This window comes from Prenolepis imparis, unplaced genomic scaffold (genome assembly GCF_030444845.1).
Source record: "Prenolepis imparis isolate NDT839.2.m4 unplaced genomic scaffold, iyPreImpa1.0 SCAF_1, whole genome shotgun sequence".
NCBI classification, from domain to species: domain Eukaryota; kingdom Metazoa; phylum Arthropoda; class Insecta; order Hymenoptera; family Formicidae; genus Prenolepis; species Prenolepis imparis.
The window spans coordinates 14,766,517-14,789,179 of record NW_028141159.1 but is presented as its reverse complement, the minus strand read 5'-3'; the positions used below and the strand labels follow the sequence as shown (position 1 = coordinate 14,789,179).

General features: G+C 30.4%; 1 protein-coding gene across 1 annotated transcript; it reads left to right on the top strand.

Moving 5' to 3' along the window:
• Positions 1 to 81: 81 nt before the first annotated feature.
• Kl-3 (dynein heavy chain 8, axonemal kl-3) lies at positions 82 to 22,452 on the top strand. The gene is made up of 66 exons (XM_083034019.1): positions 82 to 210; positions 514 to 736; positions 838 to 989; positions 1,230 to 1,428; positions 1,519 to 1,682; positions 1,754 to 1,930; positions 2,179 to 2,400; positions 2,548 to 2,649; positions 2,774 to 2,920; positions 3,014 to 3,288; positions 3,374 to 3,713; positions 4,046 to 4,272; positions 4,365 to 4,852; positions 4,938 to 5,097; positions 5,264 to 5,472; positions 5,710 to 5,831; positions 5,969 to 6,149; positions 6,347 to 6,684; positions 6,842 to 7,005; positions 7,188 to 7,442; positions 7,533 to 7,773; positions 7,872 to 8,071; positions 8,168 to 8,339; positions 8,415 to 8,560; positions 8,642 to 8,780; positions 8,942 to 9,172; positions 9,325 to 9,530; positions 9,614 to 9,834; positions 9,926 to 10,211; positions 10,438 to 10,576; positions 10,735 to 10,955; positions 11,045 to 11,228; positions 11,424 to 11,564; positions 11,664 to 12,011; positions 12,091 to 12,280; positions 12,625 to 12,770; positions 12,863 to 13,061; positions 13,157 to 13,275; positions 13,370 to 13,706; positions 13,779 to 14,049; positions 14,129 to 14,329; positions 14,408 to 14,653; positions 14,896 to 15,214; positions 15,335 to 15,561; positions 15,642 to 15,864; positions 15,958 to 16,134; positions 16,215 to 16,382; positions 16,502 to 16,717; positions 16,954 to 17,091; positions 17,163 to 17,459; positions 17,533 to 17,688; positions 17,807 to 17,962; positions 18,031 to 18,166; positions 18,263 to 18,414; positions 18,505 to 18,758; positions 18,876 to 19,304; positions 19,544 to 19,820; positions 19,904 to 20,090; positions 20,189 to 20,450; positions 20,536 to 20,775; positions 20,867 to 21,034; positions 21,170 to 21,311; positions 21,389 to 21,578; positions 21,670 to 21,788; positions 21,862 to 22,023; positions 22,327 to 22,452. Exons 1-66 carry the CDS (start codon positions 82 to 84, stop codon positions 22,450 to 22,452), a joined length of 13,779 nt encoding a protein of 4,592 aa, XP_082890145.1.
• The last annotated feature ends 211 nt before the right edge of the window (positions 22,453 to 22,663 follow it).

The window sequence follows — 22,663 nt, the reverse complement described above, 5'->3', positions numbered from 1 at the left end:
TGAAGTTATACTTTTCTTCAAGCTTCGTCAAAGTTTTTTTATCGTCGCAATATTTACAATTTTTTGCCCTTTTTTAAAATAATGGCAAACGCGTATCTAACATCGCGAGATTACACGAAACCAGCTATTGATCAACGAATTGCACAATTAGTGAAAAGAAGAATTGGTGCACGGGAAGATTTGCCTACGGAGAGTACAAAGGAGCGACTTGTAAGTACTTTTATGAGTTTAATATTTTTTCCAAGTAGTTTAAACATACATTTGTTCTCGAATATTTTTTACAGTATTTAATATAACCAAACACAAAGAGAAATGCTTGTTAATCTTTATCAGATTAACAAAGTAATAAAAAAAATGAATAAACGTATAAAAAAATAAATAATAAGTAAATATAAAAATAAAGACAATTAAAAGAAATATTTATGTTAACAACATTTAAATCTCTTTTCGTTAACATGTTATGCGATTTAAAAAAAAAATTGTTTTTTAGTATATTAAATACTTTTATTTTAGGCAAAATTCAAAGAGATTCGTAATGCCAGGCAAGGATTGCTAAAAGTTACACATAGACATGTTTTGGAGACAGTGGCATATATTTTGAGTACAGATGCTGAAGTGCTGGAAGAAGGAATTCTCGATAAAGACGAATACGTGAACGTATTTAGCAGTTTTTTCGCCGAGGGTGGAAAACAAGCTATTATTGTCTATCTTCAACCTATGAGTCCCCCGGCACTTGGTACAAAATGATCATTGTATTTAATATGTGACATTAATTACGCGATAATTACGTTCTTTTATATTACATCGTGATATTATACACGAGACTTACGATCACAGAATCTGGGCGATGGATTCCGCAATTTAGCAAAGAACAGCAAGTTATACGTTGCTGCATAACGGATGGTACTACCGAAGAATTTTCCGGCAAATGCGTCATAGTTTATCGATTAAAGTCAAATTTTGAATTTGGAGTCAAGCAGTTACTTGACGTAAGTCAATCTCACATAAAAAAAGCTAATGCTCTCGTGAACTATTAAATCTACAATCGTATTTTTTGATTAATAGCAATATGAATCTATAAAATATAAAGTTATAATTTAGTACTTTCAAATTAATAATACACAGGAGATTGTATTAGGTTTTAGAGTATGCAATTTATATATATCCTTGCTTTTTTATGATTTTCTCCAATATTTTTCATGCTGCCCTTTATTTTATCTTCCATATAGGAAACGTATTATGCCTATGCCGAAGTAAATCATATATCACACAGTGCACTGGCAGGTATATCTGATTTAATTTCACGTTTACATGCACGAACATTAGCTGCTAATGTGCAATGGGGAGAATTGTCGAGAAGCGAAGCTGGCGAAAAGATAAAGGACGATTTTATAGGCGATTTTAGAGATTTTTGTGAATTTCTTAATAGTAAGTAGCTTATGATTTGTATTTGTTTAGTTATCGCAATTATGGATATATCTTTTCTAGATGCGTGATAATCTTTTTTTCTTTTTATAGTGACAAAGATAGATTTGGAAAATATAACATGGTTTCAAATTAATTGGGATTTTTATCATAAATATTTGGCGCTGCCTGAAAATATTAGTGAAAACATTCGTAAACCGAATATAATCGAAGCAGCAGAGACTGATGTTAAAATATGGGAAAAATTGATGGAACGGGTATATGATTTTTATCGACTATATTTTTAAATATTTTTAATAAAATTTAAAGAAAAAATGATTTCTCACAGGCCATTGTCGAGAGTCAACAATTGCGCAGAGAAACTGAAACTGTAGGACCGTCCGCGGAACTTGCGTATTGGAGAAGATTATTCGCTCAATTTTCATCGATAATGAATCACATCAAGTCTCCTTATACTCAAGCGTTTATACAATTTTTAACAGAAGCAAAATCAAAATTTATTAAGGTATAAATCCGTAATACATTGAAGTTAATATTATATCTATATATATGAAATAAAAATATTGTTGGATAACAAGGGAAACAATTAAATATTAATAAATATTTTAAAAATTATATATTATATATACATATAAGAATTATTAGAAAAGAATAAGAAATAATAAATTATAAATATATAATATAATAACTATATAATAAATATAATAACAATATATAAATAATTAATTTAAATTAATTAATTTCTCTATATAGAAATGGAAGATATTAGAAAATCATGTGATAAAGATACATATTCTATCGCAAGATAATGTAAAGTATTTATACGCCTTAGAAAAATTTACACAACCGTTGTACAGATTAGATCCAACGAAAATTGGAGATCATTTACCCGCTCTCATGTATGCAATAAGAATGATTTATGCTACTTCGCGATTTTTTAATACGAGAAAGATGGTAACTGCAGTATATATAAAGGTATTTTTCTTTAACATTAATTATTAATTATAATTTAAATTATTCTTTTGAGTATATTAATTGCAAAAAATTAATCACAATTCATAATCAAGTATTATAAGTTCTTTATTTTTTATTCTATTGTATTGATTTATTATTTTTATTCAGATAACAAATCAAATGATATTAGCATGTAAAGCGTATTTGACAGAGAATGGAAAACTAAGCATTTGGGATGAGTCGAAATATATTATGATATCTAAAATAGAGGTGAATATTAAACAAAAATATAAAATTAATGTCTTCTATTTTTTTAAATTAATTTCTCCTAAATTTTTAAAATTAATAATTTTTATAATTAAAACAATAAAATTAGTGTAATTATGTTATGCAGGATTGTATTAAACTTTGCGAGACATATCATAAGTGTTACAATGATATGTGCAAAAAGGTCGAAGAATCCCCAGATGAAAAATCTTTTAAGATATCCGAAATGTATGTTTTTGGAAAGTTTGGCACTTTTAAGACAAGATTAATAAAGGTGAGTAAGTAATAAATAAAAGTGAAAGTAAGTCATAATATCTGCGTACAGAGTCATGTTATTATAGTAACTTATTTTCGATATATAACATAGATCATGGATATCCTTGAAACAACACGAATGTACTCCATTCTGCATAGTTCGACCATAGAAGGAATTGACACATATGCGCAAAAGTATACAAATTATTTTAAAAATATTTCATTGCAGAAGTATGATCCTTTGGATCACAGAAAACCGTATTTTGATTCTGATTACGATGAATTTAAAAAGAACGTAGCAGAGATGGATATAGAACTTAGAACGTTTTTCCATAATTGCGTTTCTCTTGTACCAAATATAACGCAGAGTTTAGAATTGGTAGCTAGGTAATACATGTGCAAACTTTTCTGTGTACATATTATCTGGTCATATATAAGAATATATTTTAATCCATTATATGTTCTCTTTTAGATTTCAAAAATTAAATCTGAAGCAACTGAGAATTGATAGAAAGTGTTTAGAACTTGTCGCAATGTACGAACGAGAAATTGAAGATATTCGCGATAGATATAATGAGGATAGATCCGATCCACCTGTACCAAGAAACATTCCATCTATCACTGGTAGAATTTTGTGGATTCGGCAATTATATAATCGCATTGAGATTCCTATGAGTATGTTTAGATCGCACCAGAGAGTGATTATGCATGATTCTCTGCAGAAGTGTACTAAAATATATAATACACTCGTCGGTGTATTTATTCATTACGAATTAATATATCATAAAGCGTGGTATGATTCAGCTGATATTGTAAGTGTAACATTATTACTTAAGCTAATTGGGATATTAGTCGAGAATTTCCAAAGTTATTTGCAATTTAAAATTAGATAAATGTATCCTCTTCTTTTTAGGAAAAAATAGATTTAATCAATATATAGTATTTTTTCTAATCAAAATTTACATTAAAAAGAATTTAAAATGACGATGCTATAAAAATTAAAAAAAGTAAACTTTAAATGTTTTAAGATAACAAAATTTGAAAATTGCTTATACGTATATATATGTTTATATATATTTTTTTAATATATTTGTTTTAAAATTTAGACAGAGATATAATTTATAATTTATAATTATATCTCTAGGTTCGTCTTGCATTATCATCACCTATACTTGTGCGTCATCCAAAAACAAATAAGTACCATTTAAATTTCGATTCTTACATATATGAAGTGATACGGGAATCGGAGCATATGTCTAAGTTTGGATTGGAAGTACCGGATTTTATACAAATTTTAATTATTTGTAAAGAGAATATATTTTTATCTTATGAGAGAGTGAAAAAATTGGTTAGAAGAAATGATTCCCTTAGGTACATAAATTTACTTAATAATTATTGATCTAAGATTATATATATACATATATATATGTATAGATTTATACATTTATTATTTATTTATGTAGACGATCCATCCCGATTATATTTTTACATTTAATGAAGATTGCCCTCGTCAATCTCGAGATTGCTTTTTATCCTTGTTTGTCAGTTATTACGTGGTCTTCGTTAAAGATTCCTAAAGTTTGTGCTAATATAGAGGAAGCGATACAAAATGCAGAGATATTTGTGAAGGAAGTGACAGATATGAAAGAAGCGAGAGTGGATGAAGTATTTGAATCTATTGCGGAAACAATGTTATTTCAATTAAATGAGTATCCGAAAAGTCCAGAACAACTTTTAGCCGATAACATAGCTTTTCGAGATAAAATAGCAATTGAGTTAGAGATAAAATCTTCGGCGGCGGAGAAAGCTGTTTTCATGATTATTAATAAATTTATGGATCATATAACTGATCCTACTGTGCAAGATATTAAATATGATTGGCTGGATCCTGAAAAAATTCAAAGACAAGTGGGATTCGAAAACAAATTAATAGAAGGACCTTTCGAACCCGGTATTGTATTTATTTAGAGAATGATTATAACGTTGCGTATTATTCTGTTACTATGAATAATTGACTTATTGTTAATCAAATATAGGCTTTGGCCATATCGAAAGAACGAGTACAGTTAAAATAACTCAAATACACAATGAGTGCATAGAACTCTTTGCACATTTCAATAATAAATTGATAGAAGCCTTAGTAAAGGGTACGAAGAATTCATTAGATTTATTAAAGAAAAAAGCAACCGTTATGAGGTATTTTAATGTACACTTTTATACATATTTATATTTATTTCATATATTTTATTTTATATTTATTTTCTATATTTCTATTTTGTCATGTTTATATCTATATTTATATTTATATTTTGTGGTTTTAATGTATAATAAAAAACGTAAATTTATATGAATTATATTTTAGCGTGTTAGTTGAAGATCTTGAAATAGAGCAAGAAATTCCAATTATGATGACATATTTTATTTTACAAATACCGAATATTATTATTACCCCATCGATAGAAGAATTACAAAACTACTTCGGTAAAGTTATAACAAATATTATAAAAACGCATAAGAAAGTGTTTATGTGGGGACAACGATATTCTAAAAATATGCAAACTAAAGCGTTTGGTAAGATTAAGTATAATATTGTGACATTAAATCAAATTAAATATTAAATAAACATATGTAATATTATTATTAAAAGAAGAAAGAGAAAAAAATCGATGCATTTTTTATCAATACCGTATCAATATTAAAAAGCTTTTTAAATAAATTATGCAATTACTGATAAAGAAAGTAGATGTTTACGCGCGCAACGTATCTTTAATCATTTACATTTATTACATTAATTTTTGTATCAAGTAGATAAAAAAGATCTAAATACCTATTTTCAAAGTGTATCGGATCACAAAGAGATAATACGAAGCTCAATGAGTCTACAAGGCTTAATATTAATGTTGAGAGATGATGTTTCCAAAGTTGGCAATGTATGGAAATTTATTATAATTAATAATTCAATTACATTTACAGCTATATGTATATAATAATTTATATAGATACTATATATAAAATATATTATATATAATTATTAAATAACATTAAATATATAATTATCTATTTTTAGTCATATTTACGATATTCCTACATATGGGCAGAAAATAGAAATGAGATTATACAAGCGTTTGTGGACTCCAAACCTTTTTTACAAGAAATTAAAGAAAAGTTTATGGAATATGAAGATCTAATGGCAGAAATTAGGAATTTACCTGATCGGCATATACTTGGTCCTCTTCAAATCAATACAAGTATGTATGTATCAATATATAAATATGTATATTAATGTTGTTAGAAATATTATCTTTTTAGCAAATCATATTTTATGTACACTTGTCTCATTAGAATAATAATAGTAATAATTATATTAATATTCAATTTAAATATATTAAAACAATGGAGTAAAATAAATAAATTTTAAATATTACTGTAAATAATTATTTTGCAGATAAATTAAAATTAGCATTCCTCGTTGAATCAAATGCGTGGAAGAAATCGTTGGGTATTTGTTTATTAAATAGCTACAAGAAAAAATTGCAAACTATAACAGACTATATTTCTGAAAAGAACAAAGTTCTCTCAAGGCATATTAAAGATTTAGATGATGTTAGAGTTGCAATGAAATGCTTGGGGGAAATACGAGATGACTTCATATTATTAGATATGGAACTAATTCTGATTGAAGAGACTTACACGTTGTTAGGAAGATTTGACATAGATATATTGAAGGAAGATCAAGATATAGTAGATGGATTGAGATATAATTTTAGCAACATGCTTAATATGGTATTAAATTATATTTAAATTATATTTCTGTTGCTTTTATTTAATTCTATTCAATATTTGTATATTTTAGGTTGTTTAAAATTAATAGAAATTATGCTTTAAAAGTAAAATGTTTTTTTCATATATATCTCCGCGATAAATATTTATATTTTTGTAGACAAAACAAGTTCAAGCAGTTATATGCGAGATGCAAGAGCCATTGAAAAATGAACTTATTGAAGGAGTTGCAGTTCTTAAAAAGAAAGTGGCTCAATTTAACATTGATTTTGAACTTAATGGTCCAATGGTTGAAGGAATACCTGCAAAAGAAGCCAGTGAACGGTATAATGTTTCACTATTATTTAATATTTATATAAAAATGCTTGTAAGTTTATTGTATATCGATATTAAGAGAAAATTTAATTCTAATACAAATTTTTACTAATAAAAAATAATGTTTTTTATTTATATAAAACAATATGTTGATAATAATATTTTATTTTTCATGTAATACCGATTTCAAGACTCATCCTGTTCCAAGCACGCTTTGAAGAATTATGGGAAAGATATGAAACCTACAGCAGTGGTGAAAGCTTATTCGGTATAGAAATAACGGAGTATCCAGTATTGCAACAAAGAAAAAGAGAGATTACTTTATTGCAAAAATTGTATACATTATACTTACAAGTTATGCGCACTGTTGACAATTATTATGATATTCCATGGTCCGAAATTGACATCGAGGCAATTGAAACTGAATTGACCGATTTTCAAAACAAGTAAGAATTGTTTTATTTAGAATTTAATTATATAAACTTATATAAAATTTTTGTAATAAAATACTACAATATACTATAATTAAAATATAGATGCCGAAGATTACCTAAAGCTATGAGAGAATGGCCCGCGTATATTGATTTAAAAAAGAAGATCGATGATTTTACTGAAATGTGTCCATTATTAGAAATGATGGCTAATAAAGCTATGAAAGACAGACATTGGAAAAAATTATCTAAGCTGTGTCAATATTTTTTTGATGTGGAATCTGAAACTTTTACCTTGGCAAACATTATGCAAGCACCATTGCTAAAATACAAAGATGATGTGGAGGTATATCTAAATAAATTGCAAAATTTAATAATTATGTTATTTATTATTTAAATTATATTTTTTCTACAAAGTATAAATGGCATATTTGTACATTATAGGACATATGTATTAGTGCAGTGAAAGAACAAGATATTGAAATTAAATTGAAGCAGACAATTGCAGATTGGGCGATTGTGAATCTGCAATTTGCCAGCTTCAAGCAAAGAGGCGAATTATTGTTAAAAGGTATCGAAACGGCTGAAATAATAGCACAGCTTGAAGACAGTTTAATGATCATAAGTTCCTTGCTGGCAAATCGGTAAAAAAATAATTATTATATATTTGAAAAACTAAAATCACATACATATTTGGTTTAAAATAAAATATTCTTTATATATTGATTGAATATTTGCAGTTACAACATACCGTTTAAGAAAGATATTCAGTTATGGCAGACTAAGCTTAGCAATACGTTAGAAATATTAGCGAAATGGTTAACGGTGCAGAATCTATGGGCTTATCTGGAAGCAGTATTTATCGGCGGTGACATATCAAAGCAACTGCCTACTGAAGCGAAGCGTTTTAATGTAAAAAAAAACTTTACGAGAAAATTGCAATCTTGTTAATTAAAAATAATCTAAACATTTATTATTATTATTTAGACCATTGACAAAGCTTGGGTCAAGCTTATGCTTCGCGCTCATGAGAAATTGAATGCAGTGGAAACGTGTACTGAAGATGAAACTATGAGTCAGTTTTTACCTCATTTATTAGAACAACTAGAGTCGTGCCAGAAATCTCTTAGCGGGTACACATATTATCAGCAAAACAATGTAATTTACATTTGAATTAAATTGTCAAGTTTAATCAACACATTCTATTAATGTAGTTATCTGGAGACCAAACGAGTTATTTTTCCGAGATTCTGCTTTATATCGGACCCTACCTTGTTGGAGATACTTGGACAAGCAGCGGATTGTCACACAATACAGAATTATCTTGATGGATTTTTCGATAATATAGCAAAGGTATAAATAATAAGATAAAAAAAAAGTCTAATGCATCAATAAAATAAAATAATTATGATATACGAGATACAACAATTCCGTATAATTTGCAAAAATAATTTTTACTGTTTCTGTAGTTTTATATAGCATGTATGAGAGAGAGTTTATTATATTTTTTATAGCTGAAGTTTTCCGAAAAGGAATATGAAAAGATTGTAGCAATGTACTCGCGAGAAAATGAAGAAATAGTATTAGAAAAAGAAGTCGCATGTACAGGAGGCGTAGAGAATTGGCTAAATATTTTATTAGCGGTCCATCAACAATCTGTTGGCGCCGTAATTTCGTTAGGATTGCAGTCATTCAATACACCTGAATTTGACATCTTGTCTTTGATAGAAAACTCTGTTTTACAAGTAAGACGATGTATATATATATATACACAAAATATATTATATATAATATAATTAGAACATAATTAGAACAAAGATTATATATTTATTAGTTATATAATTCAAATTCACAAAAATTCAATGTACAGTTTTAATCATATTTTTATTTGTTGCAGGTGGGTTTATTAGGATTACAAGTTTTGTGGACACGTAATTCGGAAAAAGCAGTCACAACAGCTAAACGTGACAGGACGATAATGAAAAGGACTAATCAGTGGTTTTTAGATTTGCTAAATAGTCTTATAGAAGTAACCGTTAAGGATCTTACAAAATATTCTAGAGCAAAGTACGAATGTTTAATAACAATACATGTGCATCAAAGGTATTGCTTTAAAAAATATTTATTTTTAATATGATAATTACAAAATAATAAGGATTGTTAAATCGCGTAAATAAATCTTTTAGAGACATATTTGATGAACTGTGTCGTCTTAAAATTCGGAATATATATGATTTTGAATGGTTAAAACAGTGTCGATTTTATTACAACGAGGATTCAGAGGAGGTCCAAGTTAAAATAACCGATGTGGAATTTATTTATCAAAATGAATTTTTGGGTTGTACAGATCGACTTGCAATTACGCCGCTCACAGACAGATGTTATATAACGTTAGCGCAGGCTGTAGGTATGATACGTGTACCAAAAGAGAAGTGGCATTTATTTACGATTATTTACGTTCCATCATTTATTATCATCCCTGCAAATATTTCTCTTAGGAATGAATTTCGGTGGGAATCCCACGGGCCCTGCTGGCACAGGTAAAACAGAAACAACGAAAGACATGGGGAAAGCGCTAGGAAAATATGTGGTGGTGTTTAATTGCTCCGATCAAATGGATTTTCGAGGTTTAGGCAGGATATTTAAGGGATTAGCGCAATCCGGTAGCTGGGGATGTTTTGACGAATTTAATCGAATTGATCTACCAGTATTATCTGTTGCCGCACAACAAACAGCAATTGTGCTTAATGCGCGAAAAGAACGAAAAATGAGTTTCTTGTTTAGGTACAAAAACAATTTTCCAAACAATTGTTTATTATGTAAAATTATTTCTTGTTATTTTATGTGAAAAACATTTAAAAAATTTATATCTTCGTATAAAATTTTATCATGTCTTTTTAATTTGTTTATTTCATTCGTTAATATATATCAATTTATTGAATGGCATTTGTATCTTTAAATTATAGATGACATTACATTTCTAATAAACTGATATGAACTTTATTTGCAGTGATGGCGAAACTTATAAACTCAACTACGAATTCGGTATATTTATTACAATGAATCCTGGATATGCTGGTCGACAAGAGTTACCGGAAAATTTGAAAATACAGTTTAGAAGCGTGGCTATGATGGTTCCTGACAGACAGGTAAAATAAAATTATTATTACTGTTCTCTTTTGTACATTAAATTATTACCAGTTACATTTTCAAATGTAAACCGGATTTATAATTCATAATATTCGCACATAAAACTTGAAATGTAATGGTTACATTGCGTGAATTTAATTTAATTCCGTTTGCACAGATCATAATGCGAGTAAAACTCGCGGCATGCGGCTTCAAAGAGAACATAGTATTATCGCGGAAATTTTTCACATTGTATAAATTATGCGAGGAGCAGCTCAGCAAACAAGTGCATTATGATTTTGGATTAAGAAACATTTTATCGTGTTTACGCACGCTCGGTGCTCAAAAACGCGCGCATCCCACTGATTCCGAAGAGACCACGCTTATGAGAGTATTACGGTATAAAAGCACACAATTGTTACATATCTTATTTTGAAAAATTATTTGAGTACAGAAAAAGATGATATATTTTTGTGTTAATTTTTTAGCGATATGAATCTATCCAAATTGGTAGATGAAGATGAGTCTCTTTTTATGTCGCTTATTGAAGATATGTTTCCGGGTATTAAGCTAACAACGAAGATATATACAGAATTACAGAAAGCGATAGCTAACGCTACAGTTGCCCTTGGCATAATGAATCATAGCGAATGGAATTTAAAAACTGTGCAGGTATATACATATATCTGACATTAAACATATATGTATAATATTCTCGTATGTTCGTATATTCATTTCTTCCATTCTCTCTTTCTGAGAGAAAAAAAATTATTTTAAATGCTTTTAAAGGGCGGGATATATACGCAAAATTAATATAAATTTTATTATTGAAGAAATATGAATGACGATAATGCTATTCGTTTTTAGCTATACGAAACATCACTCGTTCGTCATGGTTTGATGGTTTTGGGACCAACGGGATCTGGTAAAACAAGATGCATGTGGGCGCTGATGAGAGCTCTAACAGAGATGGGTATGCCACATAAGGAAATTAGAATGAATCCAAAAGTTGGTATTTGTTTATTAAATATTTCTTCACTATACATTAAATATTTCTCAGCATAGAAATAACTTTTCTCTAAATTAATATTTAAAAAAAATCGATAGGCGATAACTGCATCTCAAATGTTTGGAAAACTCGATGTTGCAACGAACGATTGGACGGATGGTATATTTTCTATTATATGGCGAAGATCTATGCAAACGAAGAAAACAGAGAATTTATGGATCGTATTGGACGGTCCTGTCGATGCAGTATGGATTGAAAATTTAAATTCCGTTCTGGATGACAATAAAACGTTGACATTAGCAAATGGAGATCGTATTATAATGACACCGAATACGAAATTAGTGTTCGAACCTGACAATGTGGATAATGCGTCTCCGGCGACCATATCGCGCATGGGAATGGTCTTTGTTAGTGCTTCTGTGCTAAAATGGAATTCAATTTTAGAGGTAATATAAATCCGAGGTTTTGTGATAGCGATATCTTTACGCGCAGAAACCCATTTCGATGTTGCAATACTTTTTATAGGGTTGGCTTAAAAAATGTTCCACCAATGAAGCCAGAGTGTTACGAATGTTGTTTCATAAAATATACGACGATGCGCATACGTTCGTTCAAACAAAGCTTCATACTAAAATGACGCTCTTAGAAGCGCTTTATATACGGCAATGTATCGACCTATTGGAAGGTTTGAATATCGGAAATTCTGATCCAACCAGTAAATATGTGATATTTTCTTCTATATTCAAATATTTATTTACTAGAAATGGCTATGTAATATCAGCATTATAAACAGCAAGCACTTTACCAGATTACATTTCTTTTTTTACGCATTTCTTTTTTCATGCATCTTTGCTATTTTCTCATATTCTCTTATTTCTTAATATGTTGTTAATGTATAGTTAATATTGTTAATATTTTGTTAATATTTTCAATAATATATGACATATAATCTACACAGTAGTAATTAATTGATTAAAATAAGTTAGGATTTATATATAATTAAATTTTAATGTTTGACAAAATACTTATCAGATACTTAATTAAAATCGCAATTTACAGAAATATTGCCTGAGCATCATATCGAGAAACTTTTCCTGTTCTCTCTTATGTGGAGCCTTGGTGCAGTATTAGAGCTCGATGGACGACTCGCATTACAAGAGTATCTTGTAAATCATGAATCAAATTGTAACTGGCCGAGTTATACAGTTCGTATGATATATAATTTTATGACATATTATTTAATTTGCTGAAAAATGCAGCATTCTTGATTTCTTTATGACATATAAATATTCGATAGGAAGATGAAACTATTTTTGAGTACCTAGTATCAAACGACGGAAAATGGATACATTGGAGTAAAATGGTGTCAGAATTCGAATATCCTTCAGATCGTATCTTGGAATACCATACTATTCTTGTGCCTAACGTTGATAATACAAGGACATTATATCTAATCGATATTATAGCGAAGCAGGAAAAAGCAGTACTTTTAATAGGTAAATAATTCAGTATATTTTCGATAATTTTAATATATATGTATATTATATACTAACATTAATTATGTGTGCATAATAAATTAATTGCATAATAGGCGAAGCGGGTACCGCAAAAAGCGTAATGATGAAAAGCCACTTGTCTAGGCATGATCCTGAATATCATTTAAATAAGTTTTTCAACTTTTCTTCAGCATCCACGCCTAACATGATTCAGGTAATAACTCCGAGAGTAAATAAACTTTTAATTCAAATTTTAAGATTCATATAATTATATTCTGATTTACTTTATTATAAAACTTATTTTGCAGCGCGTATTTGAAAGTTACGTCGAAAAGCGAGTGGGTACTACTTATGGTCCTCCTGGTGGACGGAAAATGACCATTTTTATCGACGACATAAATATGCCAGCTATAAACGAATGGGGCGATCAAAGTACAAACGAGGTTGTTCGTCAGTTAATGGAATACAAAGGATTTTACTCCCTGGATAAACCGGGCGATTTTTGCACTATGCAAGATATTATGTTACTTGCCGCGATGCATCATCCGGGTGGAGGACGAAACGATATCCCAGCGCGATTGAAACGACAATTCAATATTTTTAATTGCACATTACCGTGCAATAAATCTATGGATACAATTTTCAGTAAGGAAACGTTTAGCGAAACACAATAAAAAAACGTGATAATTTATTCAAGTGAATTTATAACAATTGCAGGCGTCATCGGTCAAGGCTACTTTTGCACCACGAGATTCTCCGAAACCATCGTCAATTTCTTGCCGAAGCTTATACCATTGACACGAATACTATGGCAGCAAACCAAAGTGAAAATGTTACCGACTCCAGCAAAATTCCATTACGTCTTTAATTTACGTGATTTGTCACGTATTTGGGAGGGAATACTTCGTATAGAAAGAGCCGAATGCGAATCTATAACGACACTGCTGAAATTATGGGAGCACGAATGCACGCGCGTGATAGCGGATCGGTTCGTTATTCTTACGAAGTATTTTTATGCTTATATAATTATCGCGGCGCAAGACAATAAATCTCCGATTTCTTTTTAGCTTCATCACTGCCGCCGATAAAGAATGGTTTCAAAATACTTTAAGACGGGCTACGGAGAAGATATTAGGTCCAGATTTCCAATATTATTCTCCAGTCGAGACGTATTTTGTTAACTTTTTGCGCGAACCACCAGAACCGACAGGTGACGAGCCGGAAGATTTTGTATTCGAGGCACCTAAGATTTACGAGGAGATACCAAGGTACAGCTTCCGATCCCGAGATTTTTGTCCAGTCGATTCACAAGCAGAATCACATTAATATCTCTACGTCTCTCGTAGCTACGATGCCGTTATCACCGAAGTTCAACAAAATATGGAGCAATTTAATGAATACATACGCGGCATGCATCTTGATTTGGTCTTCTTCCACGACGCTCTGGTGCACTTAATACGAATATCGAGAATACTTGGAGTTCCCAGAGGCAATGCATTGCTAGTGGGTATCGGAGGTTCTGGCAAGCAGAGTCTGACGCGACTGGCGTCCTTTATTGCGGGATTTAACTTTTTTCAAATAACATTATCTAGGCAAGTATTAGAATTTTATTAAACGAATCGAAGAAATTGCGAAAATAAAAATTAATTACGAAAAATATTATAAAATTTAAATGAAATTTTGATTTTATATATTATTTTATCAAATACATTAAAATCTTTACTTTGTACGCATGTATATTATGTTTATGAAAATATCATGCAAATACTTTTAAAACTAAATGCATATACGAGTAAAATGTGTGGAAAAATAATATATGTAATTATATTTTTAGAATTTATAATGTAGCTAGCTTGATGGACGATTTGCGAAAATTATACCGCACCGCCGGTATTGGTTTAAAAGGCCTCACATTTATTTTTACCGACAATGAAATAAAAGACGAAGCATTTTTAGAATATATAAATAATGTGCTAAGTGTCGGCGAAGTGGCTAATCTTTTTCCAAAGGATGAGTTAGATGACATTTTGACAATTGTCACTCCGCTAATGAAGAAGGACGATCCTCGACGACCACCGACGCAAGACAATCTTTATGATTATTTTATATCTCGAGCAAGAAATAATTTGCATATTGTTTTATGCTTCTCACCAGTAAGCTCCTTTATTATCGCTATTAAAAGAGATTTTATGTTTTCTAAATTTCTTATTTTGGATTGTTAAATAAAATTAAGTCAATTGAAGTTAATTAAATTAATAATTGTATTTATATAGGTTAGTGGAAAATTTAGATCTCGAGCTTTAAAATTTCCTGCTCTTATATCTGGTTGCACAATAAATTGGTTCTTAAGATGGCCAAGGGACGCATTATACGCAGTCGGTGAACATTTCTTAGGCAACTATAAAGTCATATGTAGCCCAGAAGTAAAGCAACAATTAATGCAAGTTGTAGGTGATATTCAAGATGACGTAAGCGACACCTGTATAGAATATTTCGACAGGTTTTACTTTATTTTTCTTTCATTTCTTTTAGTATTTGTATGTAAAAATAATTAAATCAATTTAATTTTAATAAACGCAGGTTTCGACGTCAAGTATATGTGACTCCAAAATCATTTTTAACATTTCTCGACAGCTATAAAACGCTATATAAGCAACGTTTGGATAACATTAATACACTTGCTTCTCGTATGACCAGTGGTTTAAGCAAATTAATTGATGCTGCTAATCAAGTTGATTTATTGCGGAAAGAATTGGAAAAAAATCAAGAAGATATTGCAGCAAAAAATGTTCAAGTGGAAGCGGTAAGCATTGGAATTATTTTTATAAAATATTAATTTTATTAGATTCTGTAATTTTATCTTTTTATAACATATAATAACATAACATTTTTTCAGATTCTCATTACTGTGAATGAGAAAAAGAGAGAAGCTGAGAGTGTGAAAGCAAAAGTGCAAGTGTCGAAAGATGAGGCAGAAGCGATTCTACAAGTGATAGCGAAAGATAAGGTTGTTGCAGAACAAAAATTGAAAGCCGCAGAGCCTGCCTTGTTAGAAGCTGAAGCTGCATTACAGGTGTGATGCATTATGAGCAATAATATCAAGCACCTTTGTTATAAAACAAATATTTATTGGAAGCAATACTTATATTTTAGACTATAAAAGCAGCAGACATTTCTACTGTTCGTAAATTAGCTAAACCACCGTATTTAATTACACTCATAATGGATTGTGTTTTGATTTTATTCGGACGAAAGCTAGAACCAGTCAAACCTGATTACGAACATCAATTTTTAACACCTTCATGGGGAGAATCATTAAAGGTAAGTGTATACTAATTTCTAAATCATTTTTAATCTATCTTTGTTAATTGATAAAATCGCAAATTTTAAAATAAGGTAACATGCTTTCTTATTTTAAGTCATGCATTATTTTCTTGCAGGTCTTGGCTGATACTAGATTTTTGTATAATTTACAAAACTTTCCAAAGGATAACATCAATGCTGAAACTGTCGATTTAATGATGCCATACTTAAATTTTCACATGTACACTTACGAAGCTGCAATGCAAGCCTGTGGAAATGTAGCGGGTCTCATACAGTGGACTATCTCTATGGTTGCTTTTTACGAAATAAATAAAGACGTGCTGCCTTTAAAGGTATAATGCTCTGATTAATAAATCATTAATACATATTAATATATAAAAACAGCCATTGTGAATTACTAGTTTGTAACTAAAGGGAAAAATGCTTCATATTTAAATGTATAACATTTTCTCTTCTTTGTTTTCTCCAAAATTGTTAAGCCTGAGAATAACATTGATCAATTAATTAATGTCAAAAATATATAATGTTAAAAAATTATGTAATAAGAAAGAGCATATAATTTTTTTAGGCAGATCTTGTCATAGAAGAAAGTAAGTATGAGAAAGCCAACAGTAATTTGCTTGAGTCTGAAGAATTGCTGAAAGAAAAAGACAACGCTTTAAAAATTGTCCAAAGTGAATTTGATGCCATGATGCAAGAACGACAAGTATGATAACAGTAATAATAATACATTAAGTAATTGTTATTGTAATATATATATCTTATATTCATTATTAGATAATCATCAATCAAGCTGTGGTTTGTCAAACAAAAATGGATACAGCGGCTGCCATGATAGAAGGATTGTCTGGGGAGAGAGTAAGATGGACAGAACAAGTAGCTGTATTTAAATCAGAAACAGACCGCCTTGTCGGAGATGCGTTGGTATTTACCGGCTTTCTTTCTTACTGCGGGCCATTCAATCAAGAATTCCGAGTTCTTTTACAAAAGAAGTGGTTTAACTTCATACAAGACAGAAAGATTCCAATTTCTGTTACTATAAATATCATTAACACACTGACAGATACAGCTATGGTCAGTATCTACTATAATAAATATAATAATAATTTTCGCTAAATGTGCAAGAAATGTTTAATTTATTATATAGATCGGCGATTGGAGTTTGCAAGGCCTGCCGACCGATGAATTGTCTGTTCAAAATGGGATAATTGTAACAAAAGCATCGAGATATCCTCTTTTGATTGATCCACAATTGCAAGGCAAAACATGGATTAAGAATAAAGAAGCGAATTTTGATTTACAAGTACGTAGTAAAGCGAAATGTGAAATACAATATAAAACGCGGTTTGATATATAATATCAAAAAATGAAATACAATATAAAATGCGACTTGATATATAATATTTTAAATTATTTTCCAGATAACATGGTTTGCGCACAAATACTTCAGAAATCATCTAGAAGATTCTGTATCTATAGGACGACCATTATTGATTCAAGATGTAGGGGAAGAGTTAGATCCAATATTAGATAATTTACTGGAAAAGAATTTTATAAAAATAGGAACTTCTTTAAAGGTAAGAAGATAGTTTTCGTACTTTTTTTTTCTGTGTAATTTTACATTCGACCTAATTTATTATAATAGGTTAAATTAGGCGATAAAGAAGTGGATGTTAGCAAAGATTTTAGACTTTATATTACAACAAAATTACCAAATCCTTCTTATACTCCCGAAATATTTGCCCGCGCGTCTATAATCGATTTTACTGTTACGATGAAAGGTAAAATTATGTTATGCTATAATGTTTTATAAATTTATATATTTTTTAAATTATATTTATTTAATTTTTTACACTTAAATTGTCTTACGTTCATAGGCCTAGAGGACCAACTTTTAGGAAGAGTTATTTTAACAGAAAGGAAGGAATTGGAAATAGAAAGAACGCAACTGATTGCTGATGTAACCGAAAATAATAGAAAGATTAAAGAGCTAGAAACGAATCTTCTACATAAATTGGGAACCGTACAGGTATGCGTTTCTCTTTGAAGCGTTAATTAAATAACTGTGAAATATACAAATTTAATAATCATTTTTATGATATTTTTTATGTTTCTAAAGGGCCCTTTGATAGAAGACGTTGAATTAATGTCGGTATTAAATACCACGAAACAAACAGCGGCGGAAGTAAATGAAAAGCTGAGTATCGCAAAGGATACAGAATTAAAAATCGATACAGCACGCGAAGAATTCCGACCGGTTGCAACGCGTGGTAGCGTTTTATATTTCCTGATATGTGACATGCCGCACGTCAATTGCATGTACCAAACGTCCCTCGTTCAATTCTTAGAACGATTTGATATCTCAATGGAAAGGTAAATACGAATTTTCGTAATAATCTGCAATACGTCGTGACAGATGTTTTTAATATTAATAAATACATTGTTTTTCTTATTGACACATATATATTGAATCATAATTCTTTTTATTAGATCCGAGAAGAGTCCAGTCAATCAAAGAAGAATAAATTACATTATCGAGTATCTAACGTACGATACATTTAAATACAAAGCACGAGGACTTTACGAGATACACAAATATATGTTCATTTTATTGATGACACTAAAAATCGATCTACAAGGCGGCAACATTACGCACGAAGAGTTTCAATATTTTATTAAAGGCGGTGCGGCATTGGACCTAAAAGCGGTCGATCCGAAACCTTGCAAATGGATTACAGATGTGACATGGCTTAATTTGATTGCACTCTCGTCATTGCGACAATTTCAGTACATTGTATCTCAACTATCTGCTTCCGAGAAAGTGTGGAAACATTGGTTCGACAAAGAAGCACCAGAGGAGGAAGTTATACCAGATGGTTATAATACTTTGGACACGTTTCGCCGATTGCTCTTAATTAGGTAATCTTCTAACACATTCTTGTCATTGAAAGTCAGGATTCGGCAACATATTGCAAACATATTTCATGTATAAAATGCACAAAATATTCGGAAAAGCGAATCAAAGGTCGCGAATTGAATCTCGAATCAAAGATTTAAAATATCGATAGATTGCTCTCGGAAATTTAATTGAGAATACAAAATCTCAAATATTTCTATGTCACTTGTGTGTACGTTAAACGAAATGAAATATTTTATAGAGCTTGGTGCATGGACAGAACGTTGTCGCAATCTAGGAAATACATAGCGTCGTCCTTAGGAACGAAATATGCAGAGCCCGTAATTACGCTTCTGGACGTGATGCATAGCGAGTCAAGGCCAAACACGCCAATGATTTGTTTCTTAAGTATGGGGTCGGATCCTACACCTAGTATCGAGCATCTTGCAAAGAGGATGGAGATCGTTTGTAAAAGCATATCGATGGGACAGGGTCAAGAAGTTCATGCTCGTCGATTACTTAATAGCGCGAAAACTGAGGTATATATATATAATATACAGAAGAATTTTTTTTTTGTTTTCACAGAAGTTTCTTAAATATCCTTAATTGAAACAATTTGCAGGGTTTTTGGGCTCTATGCCAGAATTGTCATTTAGGCTTGGAGTACATGGCGGAATTAGCAAACTTTCTTTTAGAGATAGAGGCACCTCATCCGGATTTCCGTGTATGGATTACGACGGAACCGCACAAAGACTTTCCCGTTTCCTTGCTACAAATGTCTATAAAATATACATGCGAACCTCCGCAAGGTATCTATATTTTTACTTCTTTGAATAAAAATATAACATTAGCCTGTATAAGGAAATGGTAAAAGCAGGATAATCGAAATATGATTTTTCTGCGTTAGGAATACGCGCAGGTTTGTTGGCGACGTATAGTGGTATGAATCAGGAAATGTTGGATCAATGCGATGCCGCGCAATATATACCGCTAATATACACCGTGTCTTTTCTGCACACGATTGTTCAGGAAAGACGAAAATTTGGTCCACTGGGATGGAATATACCATATGAATTTAACTCGGCGGACTGGTTGGCGTCCAGCATGTTTATAAATAATCACTTGAATGATTACGATGCGAAACGCGGTATAAATTGGCAGATTGTGCGGTAAATGAGAATTCCACATTGTCTTTCTTTCCTTTTTTATGATGCTGTCAATATTTTCTATTGTATAAATATATTACGTTTACAGTTATATGATAGGTGAAGTGCAATACGGCGGACGTGTTACAGACGATTACGATAAAAGACTGTTAAATACCTTTGCGAAAGTATGGTTTACAGATACGCTTTTTGCGGAAGGTTTCGCTTTTTACAAGGGTTATCCTCTCTTGATATTTAAACTAGTGAGCGATTATTTAAAGGCGATAGATGCCATGAGTACCATAGATCCGCCGCAAGTATATAGTTTACATCCAAATGCAGATATTGCGTAAGATATTTTTTTCGAGAAAGGAAAGATATGTACGAATAAGCAGAGTTACGCAAAGTAGTTGAAAAATTATGTGTGCATTGTATTGTAGATATCAGAGTAACACTACGCAGACTGTATTAGATACAATAATATCTGTACAGCCGAAAGAAGCGGGTATTGTTGGCGCAGAATCTCGCGAGGCTGTTGTTATAAGACAGGCAAAGGAAATGCTAGAAAAAGTTCCAGCATTGTACGACATGTTTCAAGTCAAAGACAGGTTTGTCAATTTGTTTATTATCTTAAACTATTAATTATTATTATTATTTTTTTTTTTTTTTGCGAGCGATCAATAAAGTTATGACGACGTATTTTTTGAATCTGATAAAGATGAAATTCTTTAACGTTATCGCAGATTACACGCAATGGATCATGCTGCCCCGATGAATATTTTTCTAAAGCAAGAGATCGACAGGATACAAGTAGTTATAAAATTAGTTCGCATTACACTGAAGGATCTTCTGCTGGCTATAGGAGGTGTAATTATAATGAGCGAGGTAATTTTGTTAGAGTTCTAATTATACAGTTGTTAAAGCACAATTTCTCAAAGCGAATAAATGTCGGTACATTAAAGGAATTGCGAGATGCCCTCGATAATATATACGACGCGAAAATACCAAGAATCTGGAAAGCTCGATCATGGGAATCCGCTTCCTTGGGCTTCTGGTTTACGGAACTATTAGAGAGAAACCAACAATTCTCGACTTGGCTGTATAGTGGGAGACCGACAAAGTTTTGGATGACCGGATTTTTTAATCCACAAGGTAAATAACATAATTTTCATGTTAAATGAGTTCTTGATGCAATTTTATAAAAATATGAAGCTTGATTGATTTGAAAACTGGGAAATTACAGGTTTTTTAACGGCGATGAAGCAGGAAGTAACGCGGGCTCATAAATGGGCTTTGGATAATGTTATGCTTCATAATGAAGTTTTGCGTAATATGCCAGAGGAGATTAAGAAACCACCACTGGTATATGCAATAATAATTAGTTCAACATACATATACAACTTGCGTAAAAATTATGCTGATATTTGTTAAACAGGAAGGTGTTTATGTTTATGGACTATTTCTGGAAGGTGCTGGCTGGGATAGAAGACACAACCATTTGTGTGAATCGGCAAATAAAGTTCTTTATGTATTAATGCCAGTAATACATATTTTTATTTTACATAATGCTCCAGATAAAAGTCCGAAATTATATCAGGTAAATGACTGATAGATCTTTAAATGTTTAACTACAATTTTATAAATAATAAAACAGATAAAATACATATTTAAAATAGATATATAAATAGATATATAAATAGATATAATAATATATATATATATAAAATATATTATATAATATATATTATATATATAAAACTATTATTATATATATCTATTTTATATATCTATCTATTATATTTAGAGTTTTATATATATGTATATATAAAACTCTAAATAATATAAGATATAGAAAAAATATATGTATATATATTTCTTACGTAAATATTTTCCTCTGCAGTGTCCCGTATATAAAAAACCTCAGAGAACTTACATGTTATTAATAACACCACTTTGGCTGCAAACTATGAAAAGTCCTGATTATTGGATATTACGTGGCGTTGCTTTGTTATGTGATAATAAATAATTCTATTATGAATAAAAATAAAATTGCACTTAAACTTTACGTTACGTAAATTTTCTACGCATTGTATGTGCATTAAAGTTTTGTATTAGTATGTTTTAAATAAAATATCAAGAAAAAATAAAAAGCAAAAACTAGTAAATTATCGAGAATTAATAAATAAATCTTATATATATTGAAAACATTTATATTTTGTGATAAATGATAATTTTAT